At 49.7% G+C, this 22,549-nt stretch overlaps 1 protein-coding gene and 1 long non-coding RNA gene across 2 annotated transcripts; both read left to right on the top strand.

The window, feature by feature from the left end:
* Positions 1-1,999: 1,999 nt before the first annotated feature.
* Positions 2,000-21,010, top strand: CYSTM1 (cysteine rich transmembrane module containing 1). Its single transcript, XM_061456551.1, has 3 exons — positions 2,000-2,048; positions 11,099-11,346; positions 20,550-21,010. The coding sequence occupies exons 2-3, from the start codon at positions 11,118-11,120 to the stop codon at positions 20,654-20,656; spliced, it is 336 nt and encodes a 111-aa protein (XP_061312535.1). The 5' UTR covers positions 2,000-2,048; positions 11,099-11,117; the 3' UTR covers positions 20,657-21,010.
* On the top strand, positions 11,353-13,972 carry LOC133270932 (uncharacterized). Its single transcript, XR_009743963.1, has 2 exons — positions 11,353-11,830; positions 11,862-13,972. It is a non-coding gene; the product is annotated as an uncharacterized LOC133270932 (long non-coding RNA).
* Positions 21,011-22,549: the final 1,539 nt, after the last annotated feature.

The raw sequence follows: 22,549 nt of genomic DNA on the forward strand, positions 1-22,549 counted from the left end.
GTTCATCCTCCCAGGCAGCATTTTCATGTCCAGGTGTTGTATCGATCCCGAATCTGCCCTCAAGGTCTTAAAGGATATTTTTGTGCAGGGGCACTGGCATGTGGTAGGAGCAAACATGCAGGCTGGTGGGAGTGTGAGGATGAACCAGGATTTCTTCAGCTGGCCCTGATACAGAGAAGAGGACAAGGATGTCTCTTCCATGGATCCCTTCTGTCCCACGGACACCTCTGCCAAAACCAATAGCCAGCAAAACTGCCCAGTGCTCCTGCAACCTGCAGTCTCATATAACCATCCTGCAAGACAGTGGCATGTTTCACAAGGCTTTTGCAACGGGTTTAACGCAACGACTGTGCTGAAAGAGGTAGCAAGAATGGGGGCAAGCAACCACAGCAACTCCTCTGGGCAATTGCCTTGCACTCTGCTGTTCTCTTCATTCAGTTCGCCTCTTCTCTGCAGCTTGACATGCTGTGTAGGTCCAGCTTCTGCCTTTGCCCTCTGCAAGGTCAAGTCCTTCCCACTGGTTTGTGTCTTTCAGGCAATCAGAATGAAATAAAGTAAATAGCAAAGACAAAAACTGTGATTATAGAGCCATTGAGTCTGCCAGGTGTGGGGAGGGCTAGGGGAGATAAATGTTGCTAAACCAGTTTCCAGGCAGGACAGGCCTCCCTGTGACCAGGATTCCCACCTCCCTTCCCGGAACAGAAAAAAGCAAGGGAGAAAATCACTGGCAAAAGAAAAGTGCAGAGGGGACTGGTTTCATAGGTGCAAAAGCCAGTCTGCCTTTCAGCATTTCAGACAACGTGTTCCAGGGATCCCATTAGTGTACCTCAGGAGTTCCCTGGCCACATTGTATTCACACGCAAGAGTGTAGTGAAGCCCATGTAGCAGCTCTCCTGAACCCATTACCTCTACATGTGTAACACCTCCAGGATGCTACCACTACCACTACCACTCAGCTACGTCCTGGGGTGTGCTACCACACCTAATGGAAACTGGGTGAACATACCCTCCATGTGTCCTTGCTCATGTCAAGGCTCTCCCAGTCATGGGAGACTGCCTCTGCTCCCCCCAGGGGAGAGCTGGCTTGTCTTCTTTCTGTAGGAGCTAAATCCCAACTTGCTGTACGGCATTAATTACATCCCAGCCTTGTTTCCAGCATGAAGATCTCTGCACCTAGAAATAATACGTAATTGCTACTGGAGGGAAAATAAGAGCGATAAAAGTATGTGCAAACTGGGCAATGAGGAGATCCCAGTATCAAGTGTCATTTAAAGATTTTAATGAAGCCAAACTATGTTTTTCAAGCGGGTTTCTCAGCTAATGTTTAACAAGACAATGGTGTGTGCCTGCTGGTACTGCAGTAAAGGACCAAGATAAGTTTAACGTTAACCAGCAGAACAATGTATATTGTGCCTGCTGTAAGGTACCTGTCCTGGCAGTATCATTTACGAATACACATGTAAATAGTATCATGGGACAAAGAAACTGCTCAGGAGGGAACAGCTCTACAGCTTCCACCAGAGCAGCAGCCCCTCATTGTGTCTTCATGCCCCTTGGTCCCTCCACACCAGTTCTCCTCTCCCTCATGACCTTTGTACGAGCTACTCGGACTTGCGGTTGGAATCACCGGTGTGGCACAAAGTCATAGGATCATGTAGGATGCACTTAAGGTGCTGGGTTCTTCATCCACACCAATGATAACTGTGTGTCTTGTTTTTCTCTTGCCCATGAATATAGCATGCTCATAGGTAATTGAAATCGTTTCTTCCTGGGTAACCCTCATTAGGGACCCGGGTTGGATTTGCTAATTGATGAAGGGGAAAAGGAAGCGGGTTTCTCTGTGCCGGTACCTGCCGCAGCTGAGACAGCGCCCACCTCCCCATGTAGGGCCGAGGCCACGCCCCCGTCCCGCCTGGCCACGCCCTCAGGGGTGGAGCGGAGGGCTCCGCCCCTCCCTAGAGCCCAGCTCCGCTCAGAGATGGGCGGGGCGCTCTTTTGGCTCCGCCCCCTCTGTCTGACGTCACCGGCAGCCGAGCAGTGCGTTGCAGGTGCTGACGGCGGTGCGGGGCGAGCGGAGCGGAGCCGGCGGTACTGGGGAGGGGGAGCTCGGCTGTGGGGCTGAGGGATTCCCCGGCTGTGTGTGAGGGGCTGGGTGAGCCGGTGTGTGTCTGGGGGCTACCCATGGTGGGGGTGCGGCTGGGGCTGGGAGCTCCCCGGCTACGTGTGTAGGGGATGGGGGTCTGTGGGGCCGGCGCAGCCCGCACCCCAGCCTTCTGCGGTGTGCGGCTGGGGCTGGCGGTCCAGGAGGGCCCCGAGGAGGGCGGGTGGGATTGGACCTGGCCTCTGTGGGGCAGGGTCTGGACGTGAGGCTCTTGCTGTGGGGAGCGCTGCTTCTTGGAGGAGGAGGATGATGATGATGATGATGATGAGGAGGAGGAGGAGGAAAACATGCCGGAGTGAAGAGGAGGGGTGGTGGCTGCTGTGGTGCTGGGTTCCCGCGGTGTCGGGGCCTGCTCTGGAGCAGGGGGGGCATCGCCAGTGCTGGTGTCGCAGGGGTGTCTCTGCCCTGCCCCAGCTCTAGCGATCCGTTTGTCATCGCATTGCTGTAAACTCTTTGGGGTGCCGTTGCGGGGAGCGAGGCGGTGTGGGGTGGCACAGCCCTGCCCTGTGCACCGGCAGAACGGCGCTGCTCGGCTGCGGCTGTTTATGCAACCTGCGGGGAGAAGGAGGCAGGCAGCTGTGCTCGGAGCAGATGGGCTTGTTTAATACTAATGGGCTTATTTAGCGTAGAGCAAGGGGGATGCTAGCACTCTTCGAGTGAAAATAATGCTGCATCGTGTGTTTAAAAGCCATTATGGCTGTCCTGGATTTGTATTTCCTGTGTCTATAGCTGCTTGAGACCTCATTTGGATAATTAAATGTCATGGTGAAATAGGAGAATGAGGACAGGAGAGCACTCGCCTCCTTTCCTTTGCTACAGGGGTCTGGCAGCCCCCTCTGACTGCAAAGGGGAGACCCTCCGCTCAGGGCAGCACCAGGATCTGTCCCACCCATCCCACGTTCATGGTTAGCTCTGCCTGAAAGGTGGAAAAAAAGTGCTTTTGATGTCTTTGCTACAAGACCTGTGTGGACAACCTGATTGTCTAAGCGGGGTAAGTCTTGGTAAGGTAGTAAGTGTGGGTGAGCTGAAGTAACGGCACTGAACTGCTTCCTCCTTTGGGCTATGGTACCTCCAGTGATGAGGTGCAAGGTGCAGTGCCAGAAAATGGGTGTTTTTCTTTCAACTGCTTCAGTTGTTCTAATAAAAAGAGTGGCTCTTCCTAGAAACTCTTGGTGATAAGAATACTGTATATCAGACTGAGGAGGAGGCTGAAAATGCTGAGATTGGATAAATTCTAGTGATTGTATTTCAGTGCTGCTTGGGGACAGTGAGGAACTAGCCTGTGTGTTGCAGAATAACCTTCTGTGCTGCACAGAACAGCATTTTTCTTATTCATGTGCTGTAAAGGCCATCTCTGTTAAAGTCCTGATTTGCCATTCCCCTGATAGTCTATGAGCAGTGAATGATGATCTGTAGAGGCTGGTGGGTGTCCTCATTGCAGAGGTCAGGGAGGAGAAGAGAATGTCCTGTACATGAGCAGCTCCAGCACATGGGGCTGAGCAGCCCCTGCAAGGTGCTACCTGGTGTCAGATCAAGTAGAAGGCTCTGGTGCTTTACTGCCATGTGACCCCCAGGTCCATAGGGGTTTGCTGTTGCAAACCCCAGAGGTGTTCTGTAAGTGTAAAGCACAGATGTTCCTGCTTCTAGCGTGGCACTGGGGTGATGGAGGATTTCCTGGAGGGCTGTGTTTATGGTAAACAGATGAGCTGCCTGTTTTCAGGGGTAGTTCTGTGCATGATCAGATTAACATGTTACTTAATATTTTCTAGGAGGGCAGAGCAGCTTGTGTAACTCTGGATTTTCAACAGGCAGCTCTGCGTTTCTCCTGTGAGCTGTTTGATCTCCCTGTACCATGGCTGCGGACTTAGGGGGCCATGAAAACTTCTAGTGGGAGCTGAAAACATGAATGAGCATGGTTTGAATGCCTGCCTGCAATATTGACGTTTTCTACTCCCTTGGTTTTGTACTGTGTCTTTCCCAACTTCCTGTTTCTGAGCTGAAACCGTATGGCTCAATGAGTAGAAAATAGCACTTGGTCATTTAGGGGCATAGGGGAAGAGAGCAAGAAACCCGAGTCACTCCGGCAGACACAGTGCCAACTCTGGCATCCTGCCGGCTGCAGCTTGGCTTCCCACAGGGCAATCTGGGAGCCTTCAAAGCCGCTTGCCTGTGATGCGAGAAGTGCCTTCTCCAGACTAAGGGATGCAGTGTTGGGCCTTGCACCTATGCTGTGCCACCCTCTGCAGCATTATTCCAGGGAGCATTTTCCACCAAGAACCTGGCTCTGTGGGAGCATGCGTGCACATTTCTGCTGCTACAGCATTGCTTTCTTGGAGATGAAGCTGTGCAGCCTGCCCACGGCCAGTCAAGGTTGCATGGGGCTCAGGGAATGCACCTACAGTCCTCTGTCCAGCTCTGGGGCAACAACACAAGAGGGTTGTGGAGCTATTGGGGTGAGTCCAGAGGAGGCCACGGAGATGCTGTGAGGGCTGGAGCAGCTCAGCTCTGGAGCCAGCTCTGGGCTGGTTCAGCCTGGACAAGAGAAGGCTCCTTAAGGGCAGACCTTAGAGCAGCTCCAGTGCCTAAAGGGGCTACAGGAAACCTGGAGAGAGGCTTTGGACAAGGGCCTGTATGGACAGGACAAGGGGAATGGCTTTAAGCTGCCAGAGGGGAGACTGAGATGAGCTCTTAGGCAGAAGCTCTTCCCTGTGAGGGTGCTGAGGCGCTGGCACAGGGTGCCCAGAGAAGCTGTGGCTGCCCCATCCCTGGCAGTGTTCAAGGCCAGGTTGGACACAGGGGCTTGGAGCAAGCTGCTCCAGTGGAAGGTGTCCCTGCCCGTGGCAGGGGTTGGAGCTGGAGGAGCTTTAAGGTCCCTTCCAGCCCAAACCATTCCATGATTCTGTGTTGCTATGACACAAGTATCAGCCTCACACGTTAGGCTCTTCATTTGCAAGGAGAAGCAGACTTCAGGCCTCTGGAGGGTTTGGAAGATACTGGGAGGGGGAAATACCTGGCTCAGGAACTCAAAGGTTAAATGTTTATTCATCCAAACCACTGCTGTTCATTTTGTGGAGCTGCCTGATCTGGTGGCTTCAGCAGGTGAGGTGTTTTGGTGCAGGAAATACCTGGAAGCCATTCAAATAAAGATGAGGAAATGCACCTCTTCCTAATGACCATGGAGTGTCCCAGTAGCCCTGAGTGTCTCTTAGGGAAATGTGTTCGAACAAAGCAGCATTTCTAGCTTTTCCTTTGCGGCACTGTGCTGGGCTTTTCAGTTCTGCGTTTTGGGAATTAGAACAGCTTTGAGCAACTTCTGTCAAACAAGGTGGATGCAGTTCTTGTGCAGTTCTTCTGCAGCTATTACTGTAAGTTGATGGTGAATTGTATGGGCAAACCTGGGAGGAAGCTCTTCCTGGAAGCAAACAGAGCAAGAACGGAATCTCTTACAGTTTATCTTTAATGACCTTTCATGCAATCACTAATGGAGCTTGCAAAGAAGCTGGTAAGAGGGAAACACAGAACCAGTGCCATTTAAAAGCCACTTGTGCTTTTTTTTTTTCATTTGGGTGCTGTTCATATGAAATGTAATTTAAATGCTAGGCTGGTTGCCAGGAGCTGGATTGTTGATGTTAAATGTACTTTCCATTAGAGCTCTGTATTGGAAAACTACTTCCTAGCGCTGCAGGCACTGGAAGGGGTGGGTTACATCAGGTTGTGCTGGTTGCCCTTCTCGGGATCCATGCCTTTCACCGTGCCCTCCATCTTCATCTGTGCAAAGGCCAGCTGAATCGGTATCTGACATGCCCAAAATGGGATTCCTCCTGAATCATATTTGCAGGATATGAAGTGTGGTGCTTGTTCTGCTGTCCTACAAAAAAACCACAACTTCTTGCCTTTATATTAACCTACGTGAGTGAGAACAGAGGAGATTATGGGGATGCTGCGAGGGCTGGAGCAGCTCTGCTCTGGAGCAAGGCAGAAAGAGCTGAGCTGGTTCAGCCTGGAGAAGGCTCCTTAAGGGGAGACCTTAGAGCAGCTCCAGTGCCTAAAGGGGCTACAGGAAACCTGGAGAGGGGCTGTGGACAAGGGCCTGTAGGGACAGGACAAAGGGAATGGCTTTAACCTGCCAGAGGGGAGACTGAGATGAGCTCTTAGGCAGAAGCTCTTCCCTGTGAGGGTGCTGAGGCGCTGGCACAGGGTGCCCAGAGAAGCTGTGGCTGCCCCATCCCTGGCAGTGTTCAAGGCCAGGTTGGATGTGGCTCAGAGCAAGGGATGGGATGCAGAAGACCTTCGTGCAGCCTGCTCACTCTGTCTCGGAAAAACAGAAAAACTAAAGGCGCAGCAACAGGTGGTAAGAATTGCCAAGGAATAGGACAGGCTTTATAGAAGCAGAGGGTCCTCAGTTTGGGAGAGGTGCCTGAAGAAAAGAAGATAATAAATTCATGTGTCCTGGAAGAAGTGCGGAGCGGTCACTGGCTAGTTCTATACGAGCTGGATTGGTATGGCAGTAAGTTCAAAGCACTCAGAAAGTAGTTATTTTCAAAGCTTAATAGTTAAGCTCTTTAGGGTGTATTAGATTTAAAAAATACATATATAAGGTATACAAAGCATCATAGTTCTATACTTGCAAAGCCTTAGTCAAAACCAGGTTACAGATGTAGAGGAACTAATGTTTTCACAAAGGATGAGGGTTCATATGAGTTGATGTATCAGTGTGTGTCTCTATACATGCACATATAGTGCCATATGTATTCTCTGTATGATACATTGTGTGCATGGTCCTACTGCAGTGATTTCTTTTCTGCAGACCTTATGGGAGATGGTGCAGCCTTTTGGGGTATGTGAGCTGCTTGTTTAAAAATAAAACCCTTTTGTTAGGGTAGGGGAAATGATGCTTGCTCAGTGGTGTGGAACAAAGGAGCTTGAAGATAGCTTAAAGAAACTTAATGATGTATTAATGAACTTCTCAGCAAAAGTACTAATGGGGGGAGATAAAGGAATAGGAGCATGTTTTGTTTTCTTCAGTTGGACTAGTAATTTCTTTTAACTAGCAACATAAAGGGTAAATGTGTAGTGGCAATCAATGAAATCTCTTTGTTGGCTGGGTTTAGTGCTAAATGGGAGTTTCACATTGGCTGAGACTCTGCAGTGCTGTACTGGCTTTTCCTGATGGACCTCCTGCAGCGCCATGAGAAACAAAGGGCTTTACAGATGCCCTGGCCTCTTTCTTTCAAGCTTTGTCTCCAAGAGGTTCTCATTGGGAAACCCACAGGTATGAGCCCTGATGCAAGCAAGCAGCTGGTCTTGGTTGCAGCTTACATGGAATTACTAGTTGGGGTGAGAACCCACAGCAAAGGTTGATGATAGTTTTGACTAGGAGCTCAAGTATGTCTCTTGAAAAGTATCTGCTTGATGATTCAAAGCTCTGCCTTGCAAACACATACCCAAGGGAGTACATAGGGCTAGTAAGCATGTAGTGTATGAGTTCATGAGAATGAGAAAAAACTTATTGTCACACAGTTCAAGAAGGGCAAGTAGGGAAGGACGTATGTGTGGCAGTAACTGACAGTGGAAGTGGGGGACAAGGGATAATTCTCCCTGAGAATGTAACTAAGGACAAACCCCATTGTGAGAAGGTTGAGGTGGAGCTGGGAGGGAGGGGACACAAGTCATACTTCGGGCCTCTGAGGGACCTGGTTTCCACAACCACTTCCTGGGTTTGCTGAATGCCTTGTTAAATTCTTCAGTGCTCTCCTTCATCACAGATAAATCCCCAATGTAGAACCTGCTGAGGCTGTTCTTGCTGGATACTCTCTTTTGCTGCTTGCCTAATCCCAGTTGTGTTACTTTACCCTCAACTTTAAGGGGGGAAAAAAGTAACTTTTGCCTTGGTGGAATATGCCCTTCTTAATCTCATTCTGCATCTTTTCTGCTGCTCTGTTGTTCTGAGTTCTCTACCAAGGCATCTGTCTGGCTTCTAGGAGTCTCTCCAGTTCTCTCCAGTCATCACATTAATAGGCAGAAACTAAGTTACTAGCCCCCATTACAAACCTACCTCCTTCTCAAAACCTGGTCTGACATTTCTAAGCAGAGCTGCTGAACACTCAAAGGGCACTGGTATTTCTTTCTTGTTTCAAGGGTATTTCTGTCCCCTGTTTGCTCAAGCCATATTCAGACTTGGGTTTTTAAATGAGCCTGTTCAGTTTCTCAGGCTCTTCTCCAGAGCTGTAGATGCAGTTTTCTTCATTCATCCCCAGGGCTGTTGCTTTTAGCCAGGCTCTTGCCTTATCACACTTGCTCAGTGGTTTCCAAGCTTTACCAGGTACAGCCTTGTACAACGGTACCACCTCAGACCTTTCTGCAGAGATGCTTTTCTACCATGTAGTTCCACTGACAGTTGTACCAGCTCTCCAGAGGGCTTTTGGTGTGGTCCCACATTGGGTTCTTGTACAGAAACCAGGCAGTCAGAGCACACTGAGTAGGCACCATGCCTGGGTACTGAAGGGAGCAGGGGAAGGAGTGAATGTCCAGCCCTGATGGTGGAAGATGCCCCTGCAGGTCCCAACAGATATCCCACTGGCAAGGGAGCAATGTGATGGCTGAGTTTAAGTTATCCACTGCCTGAATTTAGCTCACAGCCAACTGAAGAATTGCAACATCTTTTAAGCCTTGCTACGGCACTAAAATAGCAATGATACAGCACTAAAATGGCAAATGTAGATAAATGAATTGATGCATATGATATACACACTTGCTCTAGCCTTGTTCTTCCCTGGGAACTTGCTTTTGGCTGCTATTTTGGGATGATTTTTTAGGTTAGATGAACATTAGTGACCTATTATGTCCCAAATAGTTTGTTGCATTAAAGTGAGTTGTAGGGCTTGCTGCCTGTCTTTCATGGGCTCCGAAGGGAGGATTTCCTTGCTGCAGACTTGGTAGAGGCACTGCAGTGCAGTGCTTAAAGAGCCTCAAGTTAAATGTATGTTGTGCTTGTCCATTTGAAGATGAGCAGTTAAGTGTCTGTCTGGCCGGGCAATAGAAACAATAACTAAATAAAATTCCTCTACTCCCTGACATTGGCTGAACAGTTAAAACTCTTGTCAAAAACATTAAGAAATCTCATTTGAAATGTAACAGCACTGCCTAAGCAGTTAACTGGGAGTGTGCAACAGCCAGCACCGTGTTGGCGACATTCAGGCAGGAGTAATGTGTAACTAAGCAGAGAGTCTGAGGATCTTTGCTTGGGGCAGGACGGTCTCTGCAGTGATGAAATAGCAAGCTGTAAACAAGCAAAGCTCACTGCAACCCTGTCAGGGACTGCAGCAGCTAAACATAGCCCCAGAGGCTTGACTCACTTGGCTTCTGCCTGGCACATGATTGCTCTGGGCTCACTGTGGGGTTACAGAGGTGAAATTCTGTAATCTGTGTCATGCCAGAGCTCAGTCGAGATGTGTAATGGTCTCATCTGGACTCAAAATCTGCACATCACCAAGAGCGGGTACAGAGTATGGAGCACCCAGGTCAGCCTAGCCCAGCTGCCTGCCCTTTCCAGCACTATCCAAAAAGGATCCTGCTTGCTACCTCCCCTGCTCTATGCTGATCAGCCTGGAGAAGAGAAGCTGCGTGGAGACCTCAGAGCAGCCTCCAGTATCTGAATGGGGCCTACAAGGATGCTGGAGAGGGACTCTTCATCAGGGACTGTAGTGATAGGACAGGGGGAAGTGGGTTCAGACTGAAACAGAGGAAGTTTAGATTAGATATAAGGAAGAAATTCTTCCCTGTGAGGGTGCTGAGGCGCTGGCACAGGGTGCCCAGAGAAGCTGTGGCTGCCCCTTCCCTGGCAGTGTTCAAGGCCAGGTTGGACACAGGGGCTTGGAGCAAGCTGCTCCAGTGGAAGGTGTCCCTGCCCGTGGCAGGGGTTGGTACTGGATGAGCTTTAAGGTCCCTTCCAGCACAAACCAGTCTGGGATTCTGTGCTGGCAGTAGCAAACTTCAACAGGGCAAATTATATTCCTGGTATTTCTCCTAAAGCCTGTTGGATGTGGGAGGAAATGGTGACCTTCTGCACCCTGTAATGTCAAAAGAAAATAGCAGAGTACTGTTGCTGCAATGAGAATGGTTCCTGAACACATGGTATTAAGGACACTTCTGTTTCTCAAACAGGGAGAAGTTTCAGAAACTTAATGTAAGAAATGGTTTGCTTAGTCATGGTGCTCAGAGATTAATTTAAGTTGCATTACTGTGACAGTCTTGTCTTTTGATGGCTGTGCCATGACTAATACATTGGATAGGTTTTCTGAACATCAATTCTCTGAGCTGTCTTTAATGTTGCTTTTTGAATGAGACTGCGTCCAAGGTCCTGATTGCTCGTGGCTTAATGATTCTGTTGCATATTACTGGAAAAATACGAGATGTTCTGGGTTAGAGTGTCATCAGGAAATTGTTCACGTACAGCCTTGCTCCAGAGTGCTGGTCTAGAAACTTGTAACAATTAGCAGGAGTGTAATGGACATTTATGTTCACTCTTTCTTCTGTTAAGGCTATCGAACGTGTCTGGGACATTTCTGCATGGCTTTCTTTTTAATATAGAGAGAAACATGAAGTAATCACTTCTAAATCTCTCTTGAAAGCAATTTAATCCCGAGTGGAAGCAGAGGATTTTGCTTTGCAGTCACAAGACTGTTAAATGTCTTAGGGTGAAACAGCTGATACGTGATTGGAGAGCAGCAAGTCACTCTGCTGTGTCACTTGAAAGAAATCACTTCAACTCAGTCTATGGCCCTGTGATAGGGTTAAAAGATAAACTCTCTTTTTTACTCAGGTATTTTGAGGTCTGTTTCTCACACTTGAGAGCAACCTGAAATGGGGATTGCATGGTCATGGATGAAGCAGACAAAAGCCAAACCAATTCTTGTGTTTGTCTTCCTTCTTCTGCAGGACAGATTCTGCATCGCATATGAACTACGACAACCCTCCACCCTACACCGGCCCGGGCCCCACCGCCCCATACCCACCCTATGCACAGCAGCCAGGTGGTCCTCCTGGCCCCTACCCGGGCTATCCTCCTGGACCCACCGGGCCCTACCAGCCAGGCCAGCCGGGTTACCAAGGCTATCCCCAGTATGGATGGCAGAATGCTCCTCCACCTCCAGGACCAGTCTATGCAGATGGGCCTAAAAACACAGGTAAGCCTGGCAGCTGTGGTGCCATGTCATCATGACCCTTTCTGGCTTGTGAAAGTGTGAGTGCATGCTGACCTTGACACAATGTGGTTACCAGTGTCTGACCCTTGCAGGGATAGGGGAGGTGGAGGCTTGCTTGAAGGAGTGATTGTTGATAGCCTGTTTTCCTGCTTGCTTTTGTTGTTGCGTCTCTAGCAGTTCTCTGGCTGTTGGAAGATACTGCTGAACATCCTTAGTGCTGGTAGCTCAAGAGAATCCTTATGCTGAGCTTGTTATATATGCTTTCTGCTGGCTTTATCAAAGAATCATAGAGTCATAGAATGGTTTGGGTTGGAAGGGATCTTAAAGCTCATCGAGTTCTAACCCCTACAAATGTACAGTTCCTACTAAATTAATGGTCATCAGTTTTCGTGAGCCCATCAATATCTGTCCAAGTGATATATTGGAATCGTTCCTGGTCTTCTGCTTTTTTTCTGAAGCTATTACTGTTCCGTGGAAAACCCCAGATTTCTGAGGAGGGGAAAGGGGACAATGTAACATCCTGGCAGCTAGCTGCTCCAGCTGTGTATGTACTCAGTATGGTATGCTGGTTTACTCTGGTATCCATGACTCTTGTGGGGCCTGCTGCAGCCCTTGGTGCAGGCTTGAGTTGTCAGAGGGCAGACAAGGAGATTACTAAGGGACCAGAGCATCTTTATATGAGAAGCTGAGAGAGGAGGGACTGTTCAGCCTGGAGAAGAGAAGGCTCAAAGGGGCCTATCCAGGTGTATAAATACCTGATGGGGAGGAATGAAGAGGGAACTGACCCTGCTTAAGCAGGGTAGTGGACTCTCTGATCTTCAGAGATCCCTTCCAACCTCCACAACTCTGGGATTCCGGCAAGGTTGGTTTGAGTCTCTGCCTTTTCCCCATGGAAAGTGTTGGATTTACCTTGGGGTGTTTTTTATCTTGCTGGCAAGGGCGCTTGCCTAGAGACCAAGTTTATTCATGTCACTGTTTCACAGGCTTCGCAGGTTGTAGAATCTCTGCTCATACATCATGGGGATGTAACTCGCCCCCTCAGCTCTTCAGTGATAAAAATACTCATCCAGGCTGGGAAGCCAGGAGCCATCATCACCTCTCTTCCTCCACTGCAGTGAATATCACAACAAACTCTTCTGGAGAAGAGCCTGAAGTACCTATAGCTGTTCTGGCTGCCTTGGGCTACCAAAAGCTCCCAAAGAGGCTGTTTTGCAGGAGGGAATGTGGGGAGCGCTTCTGTAGAGGTGCTGTCCAGGCGCTGTGCTTTAGATTGGAGCTCTGTCAGGAGGGAAGGGAGAGTTAGGATTTGTATGTGCTGCATATCTGGCATGGTCATGAACAGACTAACCTGGGTGTACAGAAATGAGACTGACATGTACCTCAAATCAAAACCTAAGTCACTGCTTTACAGCTGCGTGAGGCACTGGTACTTCAGGTACTGCTGCTGTAAAGACTGGTTGATAAAGTGGGTATTGAAGCTGACACAATGGAGAATTGTCAGGACTCAGACAGTTCCCCTGAGGCCTCTGCCACTGTACAAAGCTGTCTTTTGGCCGTTGCACATTAAGGTCGTTCTTCACATACTGTTGTTGCCATGGGACATGGTGTGATTTAATCTAACAATTTGTGGCCTGTCTGGCCCTTGGAGAAGAAAAAAAACCTCATGTAGCTCACTCTTGAGATGATACAGGGAAACAGCTTAAACTTAGTGCTGGTTTCATCCCTCATGCTGCAGAAGAGGTCATAAACCACTGAGCCCTGTTTCCAAGGCTGCTGTTACGGCCTCCTGAGGCTGAGCAGCACTGGGTATGTTCTGCAGCCATATCCTGCAGCCATGCATCTCCCCAGCAGCAGCACCTGGCCCTCTGCATCCTCAGAATGTGAGAGCTGTAAGCCTGGGCCATATTGTTCTGTCCCTCTTGTTGGGGTCATGCTTGGCAAGGGTAGGTAACATCTAGGCTGGAAAGAGGAAGTTATTACTGTTAAGGCAGCAATGACTTTGGTAGAAATAGATGATGGAGGATGTAATCTTTTCAATATGACAGTAAATAGGGGCACATCTATAAAGGCTTGTTGGAGGAAAGTGGAGTCAGAACAGCGCTGAACAAGAACAGGTATATTCCGCTCCAGACTGTGTAGGATTAGTTAGCCATGGTGAGGGTCTGAGTTGCAGCTTGTGGTTTATACATGAAGACAGTGCTGTTGGCCATATGACTTCCATGAATTACAGCCCTGTAGAAGAGGGAGACTGGAGGTAATAATGGCAGCTGGTTGTTCTTTACCCCTTCTCCCAGCACAGATGGAGTCCAACGTGTGCAAGCTTGCACCTCCTCAGTCACCCTAGCTGCCTCCGCACTGTTGGGTGTAAAAGGTCTTGAAGCCTATGTTTTTTCCTCCAGGTGGAGGAGCAGTGAGCCAGAGAGGCTCGGTGACTTGCTGAGGTGGCACACACAGCTTCATGACTGTGGGTTTAGGTGTTTTGATAGCTGGGGTTTGGGCTTGCCCAGGCTACCAATAGCAAAGTCTCCAAAGAAACAACACCTCTTGCATCTTGCAGGGGCTAATAATTGACTTGGCCATCAGAAATAAACAACCTGACCTTTACCTACAGAGCTGGTAATTTATATGTTGAGCCTGAGGGATGTTATCCTTCACAGTATCTGATTCAGCTTTCTATCTCTGAACTGATTTGTGCTGATTTCTGTCTGCATCTTTCCCGCTGTGTAAACCAAAGGATACCTTTTGTCTGTGCACATGAAGTCTGACCAGGCATGAGCTTCTGAAAGACCATAATCTGCCATTTAGTGTCACACAGTGGTTTGGGTAGGTAAAGGGAACTCGTCTGCAGTAGAACAAGGCTGGGAAACACACACAGAAGAAGGACAGTGCCTGCATGGAGCGTAGTGTAAGGAGGCAGGCCTTGAGCAGCAGGGACTTCCTCTGGAGGAAAAAAATACCTCATTTCCCCACCAGTGTTTTCATTCCCAATTAATTTGTTATCAACGCATAAAGAAACCACAGCATCTGGTGACTGGTCAGCAGGTGCTTTCTTGTCTATGTAAATTAGAGGTGAAATGTAATGCAGTTGATAATGGCATGCTTTAAAAAGAAGTGGAATGAGCCAAAGTATGATGTGACAGTAATTTTGCAAGCACTGGCTGATGTTAGCAATTTGCCCAGTTTAATCTCCCCAGCCCCCCCTGCTAATACATAACAACGTAATGGGTGAGGTTCTTCCCTGCTGTGCCAGAGGGCACCAGGCTCTGTCAGCAGCCTTCCTTTCCCCCAGCCCAGGGCAAACAGACCTCAGTGCTGCATTTGACCTATTGCCAGCAAAGCTGGCTCTGATAAGAGTAATAGTCACACTGATGCTGCCTGCCTCCTAATGTTTGGCCAGCTGCAAGAATGAACAGGTCACCTAGACACAGTCACTGCCTTCTGCTCAAGGAGTGGATTTCTCCTCTATATGTACAAAGGAGGGGATGCTAATCACTCCGTTTAGGCTGTCTGGTGCCTTTCAGTGGTTACCCCCATGCTTCTCAAGCTGTGTGAAGCTGAGCCTCCCTCAGCAGGTTATTTGGAGGGCAGCATGTAGCAATTCCAGCAGGCCTTCTCTCTGTATGTTGACCCTTTCCAAGCATTTCCATTTAGGTTAACCCTCAGGACCTGTGACTCCAGACAGCTGGTGTCCTGCCAAAAAGAGGTCTCACTTGGCAGTTGTCCTCTTATAACTGTGTGCATTAAAACCTGCTGTGCTCTCTCCCCCAGGACTGCTGTATCATACCTCCCTCTGTCCCTGCCTTGTGTCAGCTCACTGCACAAACAGTGGGGGCTGTTTGCTGGCAAACAGTGCTGTCCTGGGGCTGATATCTGACCTCACCTTGGCTGCTTTTAACCCCAAAGGAGGGGATAAGCTGGGAAAAGCCCAATGCAAAGAAAAGGATTTCAGAACTAAGGTCCTGTATCTGAAAACCTGCCTCAGACAAACTGGGTAAACCAGGCGAAGGCTGGCTCCATAGCAGACCAAATTGAAGGCTGCTGTTCTAGGCAGTCCTTCCCAGTCTGGGTGAGAAGCAGCTGCTGTAGAGCCTTTTTCCAGCACCGCAAGTGCTGCACAGACTGTGGTACTCGAGGAGGGTCTTGCTGAGTAAACACCCTCTGTGGCCTTTGCTTTAAAACTGGACTTTGTTCCCCCTGTCTGTTACACAGACCACTCTAGCAGGACCCTTGTAAGACTGAGATTTTGTTGAGTAAATCCCTTCAAGCCAGGTCTTGTTTAAATCTAGGACTGATGCTGATTTTCAATAAAAACACTTGAGCTGAGGAATGTGCTGTTCTTAGCCCTGCAGTTGACTTGGTGGGAAATGCCTCCTTGCTTGAACAGTAAATGAAGATTTCACTGATTATTTTTCTTTTTAAGTTAGAGGAAATTCTCAAATTCTGTAGCTTTGGGAGATCTCTGCATCTGCTGCAGTCTAGAAGAAAACTCAAGGGTCTGAAGCCCTGAATTACTGTACTGTTGAGCTGGGGAGAAGCTGATTTCTCAATTGGTGCCTCTCTTGTACGCTTTCTAACCTGTATGATGGGGATTATAGTGCTCTGGAGAGCTGACTGATGCAGAGACTCGAGTACAACATAAGGTATGCCTTTCTTCTACAAGGAGTGCCTATAGCCCTGCTTTTTAGTGATGTTAAATCTTCCTGGGCACATCTATACTCCATAAATGCTGATAAGTAGCACTGCCATCATCTCTAAGATCTCTGAATCCCACCCCTTTGTGTTTGGGTGAGGAAACTCGCCTCTTCCACAGCCCTGAGCTCACTTGCAAGAACATCTTCTGCACTGTTTATGATCAAACCTAACCCATGCTTGAAGCACATATGATATGTGAAAGGAGAATGGCTTTACCCTGGTGTGAAATGTGGCCAGTGCAGCGCTGGTTCTGGAAAGTTCTCACTTGGCACACTGGCATGGTAATTTCTCTGCAATATGTTGCCTTTTAGCTCCCTGAAAGCTGAAACAGCTCTCTAGGGTGACTGTGAGAGCTGCTCAGACATGCGAGAACTGAGGGGCAGGATGTTTCATAACCTGCTGAATATAGTCATGCGGCCACGGAGGAGGGCAGGCTTGATACCAGCGTGGGTCATTGTACGTTAGTTGCTTCTGCTTGAGTCCGGGCTGAAATCTGGGCTAGGTCTGCAGCTATCCCTGGCAGAGGGGATTTGCAGGCGAGACCACCCTTACTCACTGACAGCTTGCTTCCTTTCTACTTGATTTGTGCTCAGGTGCTCAGAGCTGTTTGTGTTTAGAGCTGCGGATTGTCAAACTTGTTCTGAGTGTTTTGCAGCTTTGGGAGCTTTTTTGTTTGGAAGTAGGCTATTGTGTTTCCATCTGGCTCTGGCTGGTATCTGTTTCAGGAGCGTGCTAAGGTATTTCCTGAAATCTGAATATGGTCTCTGTAGGGACTGTGTGTACAGTGAGAGCCTCAGCGCAGGAAGGAGTTGGGGGGCCTGGGAATGTGACATGTCAGGCATAAAGCTGTTAAGCATGAGCAAATATTCCCAGAGAGGAGAGGGAACAATGCAATGCCTTTCTTGCCAAGGGAGTTAGATCTCATCTGCACCCAGGCTCTGCCCTGGAGGTCTTGTGGGTAGACAGCAGCCTTAGTGGCAGCTAGTGTGAAGGTTTTAGTTGAAGTCCTCTGGTCTCTACTTCCCGGTCATGCATCTCTTCTTCCGCATTTGCTGCCTGCTTGGGATCTCCTCCAGGACACGTGGCTGTCCCAGAGGCCAGTGCTGGGTGTTCCTTCCTCCTGCAGTGCTGGATCTGCAGACCTAGGGTGTGCATCCCAAAAAGCAGTTCAGAAACACTTGTTTTCTGGTCATTGTCCCATCTGCGTCCCTTGGCTCCTGCTCATTCCCTTGTTCTGTTGCTCACTTTCCCTTCTCTGGCCTTCATCCTGAACATGAAGATTTTCCAAAGGAAGGACTTAGGTAAGAATGTTTGGAAGGTAGAACCAGATGCACAGGCTGACCTGACTTACCGATCTGCTGCAGGCAGCACTTAACCCTGGAAGAAACTATTATTAAAATGGTGGTGTGCAGTTTTAAGCAAGATTGGTGCTTGTGATAAAAACCACTTTATTCACAGGTGGGGAAGGGCTTTTTGGTTCTTTCTCTGCTGTGTGCTTCCTCCCGGACAAATGACTGGTATTAATGCTTCTGCTCTGAGCTTCTGAATGAAGAATATGAAGAATACTTCTGCCATAGCTGTGACTTTGGCAAAGAGCTGTTCAGATACCACAGGAAGAGTTTTGGTCTGCAGGAACAGTGCTTGGTGAACTGCTTCCTGCTGCTGCTTCTTCTGTGCCCCAGGCCTTGCCTAGTAGCTTACAGCAGCTAGGAGTGCAAGTAACCTGTTTGCATGTGAGGTGGCTCTGTGCTGCACACAGGTGGACCTAAAGGAGAAGTAAATTTCAAGGCCTAATACTCTTCCAATACCTAAAAGGGCTACAAGAAACCTGGAGAGGGCCTTTGGACAAGGGCCTGGAGGAACAGGACAATGTGAATGGCTTTAACCTGCCAGAGGGGAGACTGAGATGAGCTCTTAGGCAGGAGCTCTTCCCTGTGAGAGTGCTGAGGTGCTGGCACAGGGTGCCCAGAGAAGCTGTGGCTGCCCCATCCCTGGCAGTGTTCAAGGCCAGGTTGGACACAGGGGCTTGGAGCAAGCTGCTCTAATGGAAGGTGTCCCTGCCCATGGCAGGGGTTGCAGCTGGAGGAGCTTTAAGGTGCCTTCAACGCAAACCATTCTGTAACTCTAAGACTTACTGCTTTTCTCTTGCCTTTTCACCTTTGGAAGAGGAAAGTCCGTGGAGCTGGCTGGTGCCAGGCTGGGCTGACCCAGGGGTGCACACACCTCGCTCCTCCCCGTGCAGCTGAGCCTGCACCTTGACTTGCCTGAGGTGAGCTGTTGCTTGCTCTCTACCTCCATGTCATACCTGAAATGCCTATGTAAAGAGCCATGGCACCCAGTGGCATGGAGCAAATGAGGGCTTGCAGAGCTTGAGGGCTCTCAAGTGCCATCGCTGTTGGCTTTCTGGGGGGCTCCTGTGTGGATAAATTGGTACCTTAAAGGGATATTTGTCCCTGGACAGGATGGGCTGGTTCTGTCATCAAAGCCTTTTAGACCCATTAAAGCACTGCGATAAGGAGCACTACAGTCTAAGGTCACAATACCAAACCAGGTGAAAAGTGCTGCCTATGCCTTTCCCTCATGGAGCTAATGATTAACGCATCAATTAGGTATGAAAAGAAACAAAATGTGTATGCTTAAGATAAAGCAGACTATGCATGAAATAACAAGGTATTGTAGTATTTGTTTTAAAAACAACGTGGGAGTTATTTGCACTGGGTTGCACGGGCTGGTACTGTGTGATTACAGGGAGTGCAGCCATTTTGGGGGTAAGCATGATTCATTGTGTGCTATGCTCCTTAAGGGTGATTAGAAGCTGGGAGGGTCTGCTCAACTTACTCCCTCTCCCATCCTGTTTCAGAAAAAGCAATGGAGGCATCAAAACTCAAGCCTAACCTGAGTGCTGCTTGTTGCCTCAGGGAAACAGCCCTTGTTTCTCTTCAGTATCAGACCACCAGTCCCAAAGTGCTAATGGGCTTCTGCCCATGGTGGCAAGGACCCTTGCATGCCACAGGAGGTCTTTGGAGCATCTGACCCTGGGCAAAAGAGAGATACAAAGCAGCTAATGAGGTCCCCAGTAAGGCTCACCACAGCAAAGTGGGTGGCTTTAGTTTGGAGACATTCAGGCTTCTGCTAAGGACCATAGAAAACCAGTGGTTACCTTAATTGGTGTATTTTGGGTTGGGGTTTTGTTGGTAAATCCATTCTAGTAGAAAACCAGATTTCTGTTTATGGAAAACTTCTGGTTGAAGCAAGTTGGGAAGATCTTGGGTAGATTGTGTCAGTTACATGTTGAGCAAGGCTTCCTAACAACATGATTTTGAGAGGTTTGAGTAAGATGCCTAGGGTTTTGTTATGCTGTCTCTTACTGTGCTGCTCACAGGGGATCTGCTGCATTTAAAGTAGCCCTAATGCATAGGCTGAAGGAAGGTGCTAACATGTGGCTGAAGGTGCTAACATGTGGCTGAAGGTGCTACCATGTTCTCTTGATTTCACTGGGGACTTCTGTGTAACTATGTTGAGTGCTTTGAAGCTGACTTTCTGCTGCACAGTGTCCAAAATGAGAGGACTGGTGTAGGATGTCTCCAGCTTACTGAGAAGCTTGGCTGGGAACAGTTTATCTAAGCCTTCGTTTGAACTGGTTTTTGCCCTATGCACTTTGGCAGGTGTAAGTGAATGGTTGACCATCTTGATCTGTTCTGCTTTTATAAGAATAAGCCCCACACACAACTGGTTTATGTGGAAAAGGTTTTTAGCATTAATGCTGTATGGCTATGGTTATGGTTATGCATATGGGTATGGTTTAGCATTAATGCTGTATGGCTATGGTTAAAGTTTCTGGCAGTTTGTCCGGTGACAGCCGTCTCTTCTGTCCTAGCCCTGTTCTGACTGGGCTGCTGTGCCTGCGCATCAACCGGTTCAGTGCCGACCTTTCCAGCACAGCCTGGCGGTGGCTGTGCTGAAGGTGCTGGCAGGGAGGAGCGGTGCCTGCTGTGACCCGCTGGTGCTGGAGGCAGCATCCGACACGAGCCACTGAGCGAACACGTGGTGGCAGTGCCCATCTCCCACCGCACAGCCCCGTGTTTAGGAGAGCCATTTTGTTAAGTACTCCATTAAGCGTTTTGTAACAGCACTTTATACATGCTCTGAACGTGCTTTGTCATTATGTCCTCAACAGGTGGCTCTAGTTTAAAACTTCTGATGGGTTTAAAACATCTAAAAAGCATAAATCATAGAATCCCAGAATGGTTTGGATTTGAAGGGACCTTAAAGCTCATGCAGTTCCAACCCCCTGCCATGGGCAGGGACACCTTCCATTACACCAGGTTTCTCAAGGCCAGGTTGGACGGGGCTTGGAGCAACCTGGTCTAGCGGAAGGTGTCCCTGCCCATGGCAGGGGGTTGGAACTGGGTTCCAGCCCATTCCATGATGTGGCTGGGTGCTGTGGGTGTTCTGTGCGGCGCTGAGGCTGATGGAGCTCTGTGTCCCTGCAGTGTACGTGGTGGAGGAGCGGCGAAGGGACGACTCCGGCGAGAACGCCTGCCTGACGGCGTGCTGGACCGCGCTGTGCTGCTGCTGCCTCTGGGACATGCTGACCTGACCGCGCGCAGCCGCCTCCAGAACCTCTCGCTGAGTGCTATGCAGGCTCCCCACTCCTGCCCTAACTCCTTTCTGTTACTGTAATCAACACTCTGCTTTGCACAGCCAAGAGTTCCCGTCTGTCAGTCCTAGCGCCTTGTTGGGATGGGGGGTGCACTTCTTTATTTTAGTAAAGGAAAAAACAAAAATCCCTTTTTAACATTTCTAAGACTTTTGTTGTAACTTTGAAGAATGTGCTAATGGTGTCTTTCAGCCAAAGGCATTCCTATGAAATGTATATTTATCAGTTGAAATTTTCCTAGTCCTAGAGATGAAGACGTACGCAATAATTAAAGCCAACAATTGATTTTCTTCACCAGGTCCTGGCTGTTTCACTCAATGTGTCCCGCAGAGGGTGTGCTTCCCCCGCTGCTGCCTGCTGCTGACTGCAACACCAGCGATGGCCGTGGCTTCCAGCAGCAGTTGGTGCCTCAGCCCCTCGCAGGGGTCTGGGCTGGGCACCTCTGGCCCCCGTTACCAGCATCTGGGGGATTCTTTGCAGCATCCCAATGCATGAGCTGTGGGAGCACAGTGGGACCAGCTGTTGTGGGATGCCTGTGCCTGGCACCCTGACCCCTCATCCTCCAGTGCGTAGCGCAGCCGGGTTTTCATCCCTCTGCTCGTTCGGGGCTGACCCTGTTTTGAGCAGTGATCCACCATCTATAGGCTTGTGGGGGGTGAGTTAATGGGGAAGAAGAAACAAGGCCATGGATTAATTTAGTGCTGAGGATTTAGAGCTGAAGCTGTTTTGTGGCATGCCTGGCCAGAAGAGGGATAAAAAGCTTGTATCCGTGGCAGAGAGGGGAAACTTGCTGCTTGTCACAACCCAGCTGTGCACTGCCCTGGTTTGCTCCTATCCTCCTGCCTTGGGAGCAAAACTGATCTTGGTAGACACACACGCTGGCTGTGCTTTGTGCTGCTGCAGATCCCCTGTCACCTTGTACCCTCTGGAGCAGGGCTTCCCCGGGAGCTGCACTCAGCATTCACGTATGGTGTATCCAGCCCCCCTGAGACCTGGCAGCAGAGGGAAGGGTGGCCCGAGCTGAGCTGAGTGAGGAGTTGCACTTGTCTGGGTCCGAAAGCTCTTCCTGTGCTGCAGTGGATGCAGCAGCTCTGCTCACCTGCTCCTGCATGGGCCTGGGCCTAGCGTCAGTGTAGGGACAGGGCTCAGCTGTGAGAGGTACAACAAATCACCACAGGCATTGGACCTGCAGGTGCCTGTGATGGCTGCCGCTGCCCCTGCCCGGTGTCACCAGGTGCCCTGCTGCAGCACTCGGCAGCCAGCCTGCCCCTTGGCCCAGCACAAGCAGCACTGGCAGTCTTAACGGTATGTGAGGGTTCCGGCTGCCACATCACGAGCTCTGCTCAGGCCTCACAAGCGCTTTGCTGGGTTCTTTTGCCTGCTTTAGTCTGCGAGTTCCCCCTGGGGTGGTGCCGCTGCCTTTGGCACAGCCCAGGCACACTGCACGCCTGCGATGGGTCTTGGCAATGCTACTGTGCTGCTCTGGCTGGGTGGGTGAGGGCCCCTCACAGCAGCCACGCCTCAGAAGCATTCAAGCCCCTGGCTAAGGGCTGAGCTCAGCTCTGCTGCTAGGCTCCTGAACGGTCGCGGTCACCTCCTGGCAGCTTAGGGCTCGGAAGGGTGGTCCCCGGTGCACCCACCTTGCGGGGAAGGGTAAAGGTGGGGTGTTCAGCTGGGCCCATTCCCCTGCCTGCCTGGCTTCCCCCTCACTGCAGCCCTCATCTCTACACAGTGCTCTGTGAGCCCACCCCCCTTGGCTGACCCCAGGTATGGCTTTGCCACGTATGAGCTACCCCAGCCCTGTGCAGCCACCTCACTCACACCCACAGCCAG

Source organism: Pezoporus flaviventris, unplaced genomic scaffold, assembly GCF_033815535.1.
Source record: "Pezoporus flaviventris isolate CSIRO_AGI_PZ_B2104156 unplaced genomic scaffold, CSIRO_AGI_Pfla_v1 ptg000023l, whole genome shotgun sequence".
Classification (NCBI taxonomy): domain Eukaryota; kingdom Metazoa; phylum Chordata; class Aves; order Psittaciformes; family Psittacidae; genus Pezoporus; species Pezoporus flaviventris.

Coding starts and splice junctions, on each gene's coding strand:
- CYSTM1 (XM_061456551.1), top strand. CDS start 11,118: ATGAACTACGACAACCCTCCACCCTACACCGGCCCGGGCCCCACCGCC. Junction 11,347..20,549: donor AGATGGGCCTAAAAACACAG/GTAAGCCTGGCA, acceptor GTGTCCCTGCAG/TGTACGTGGTGGAGGAGCGG.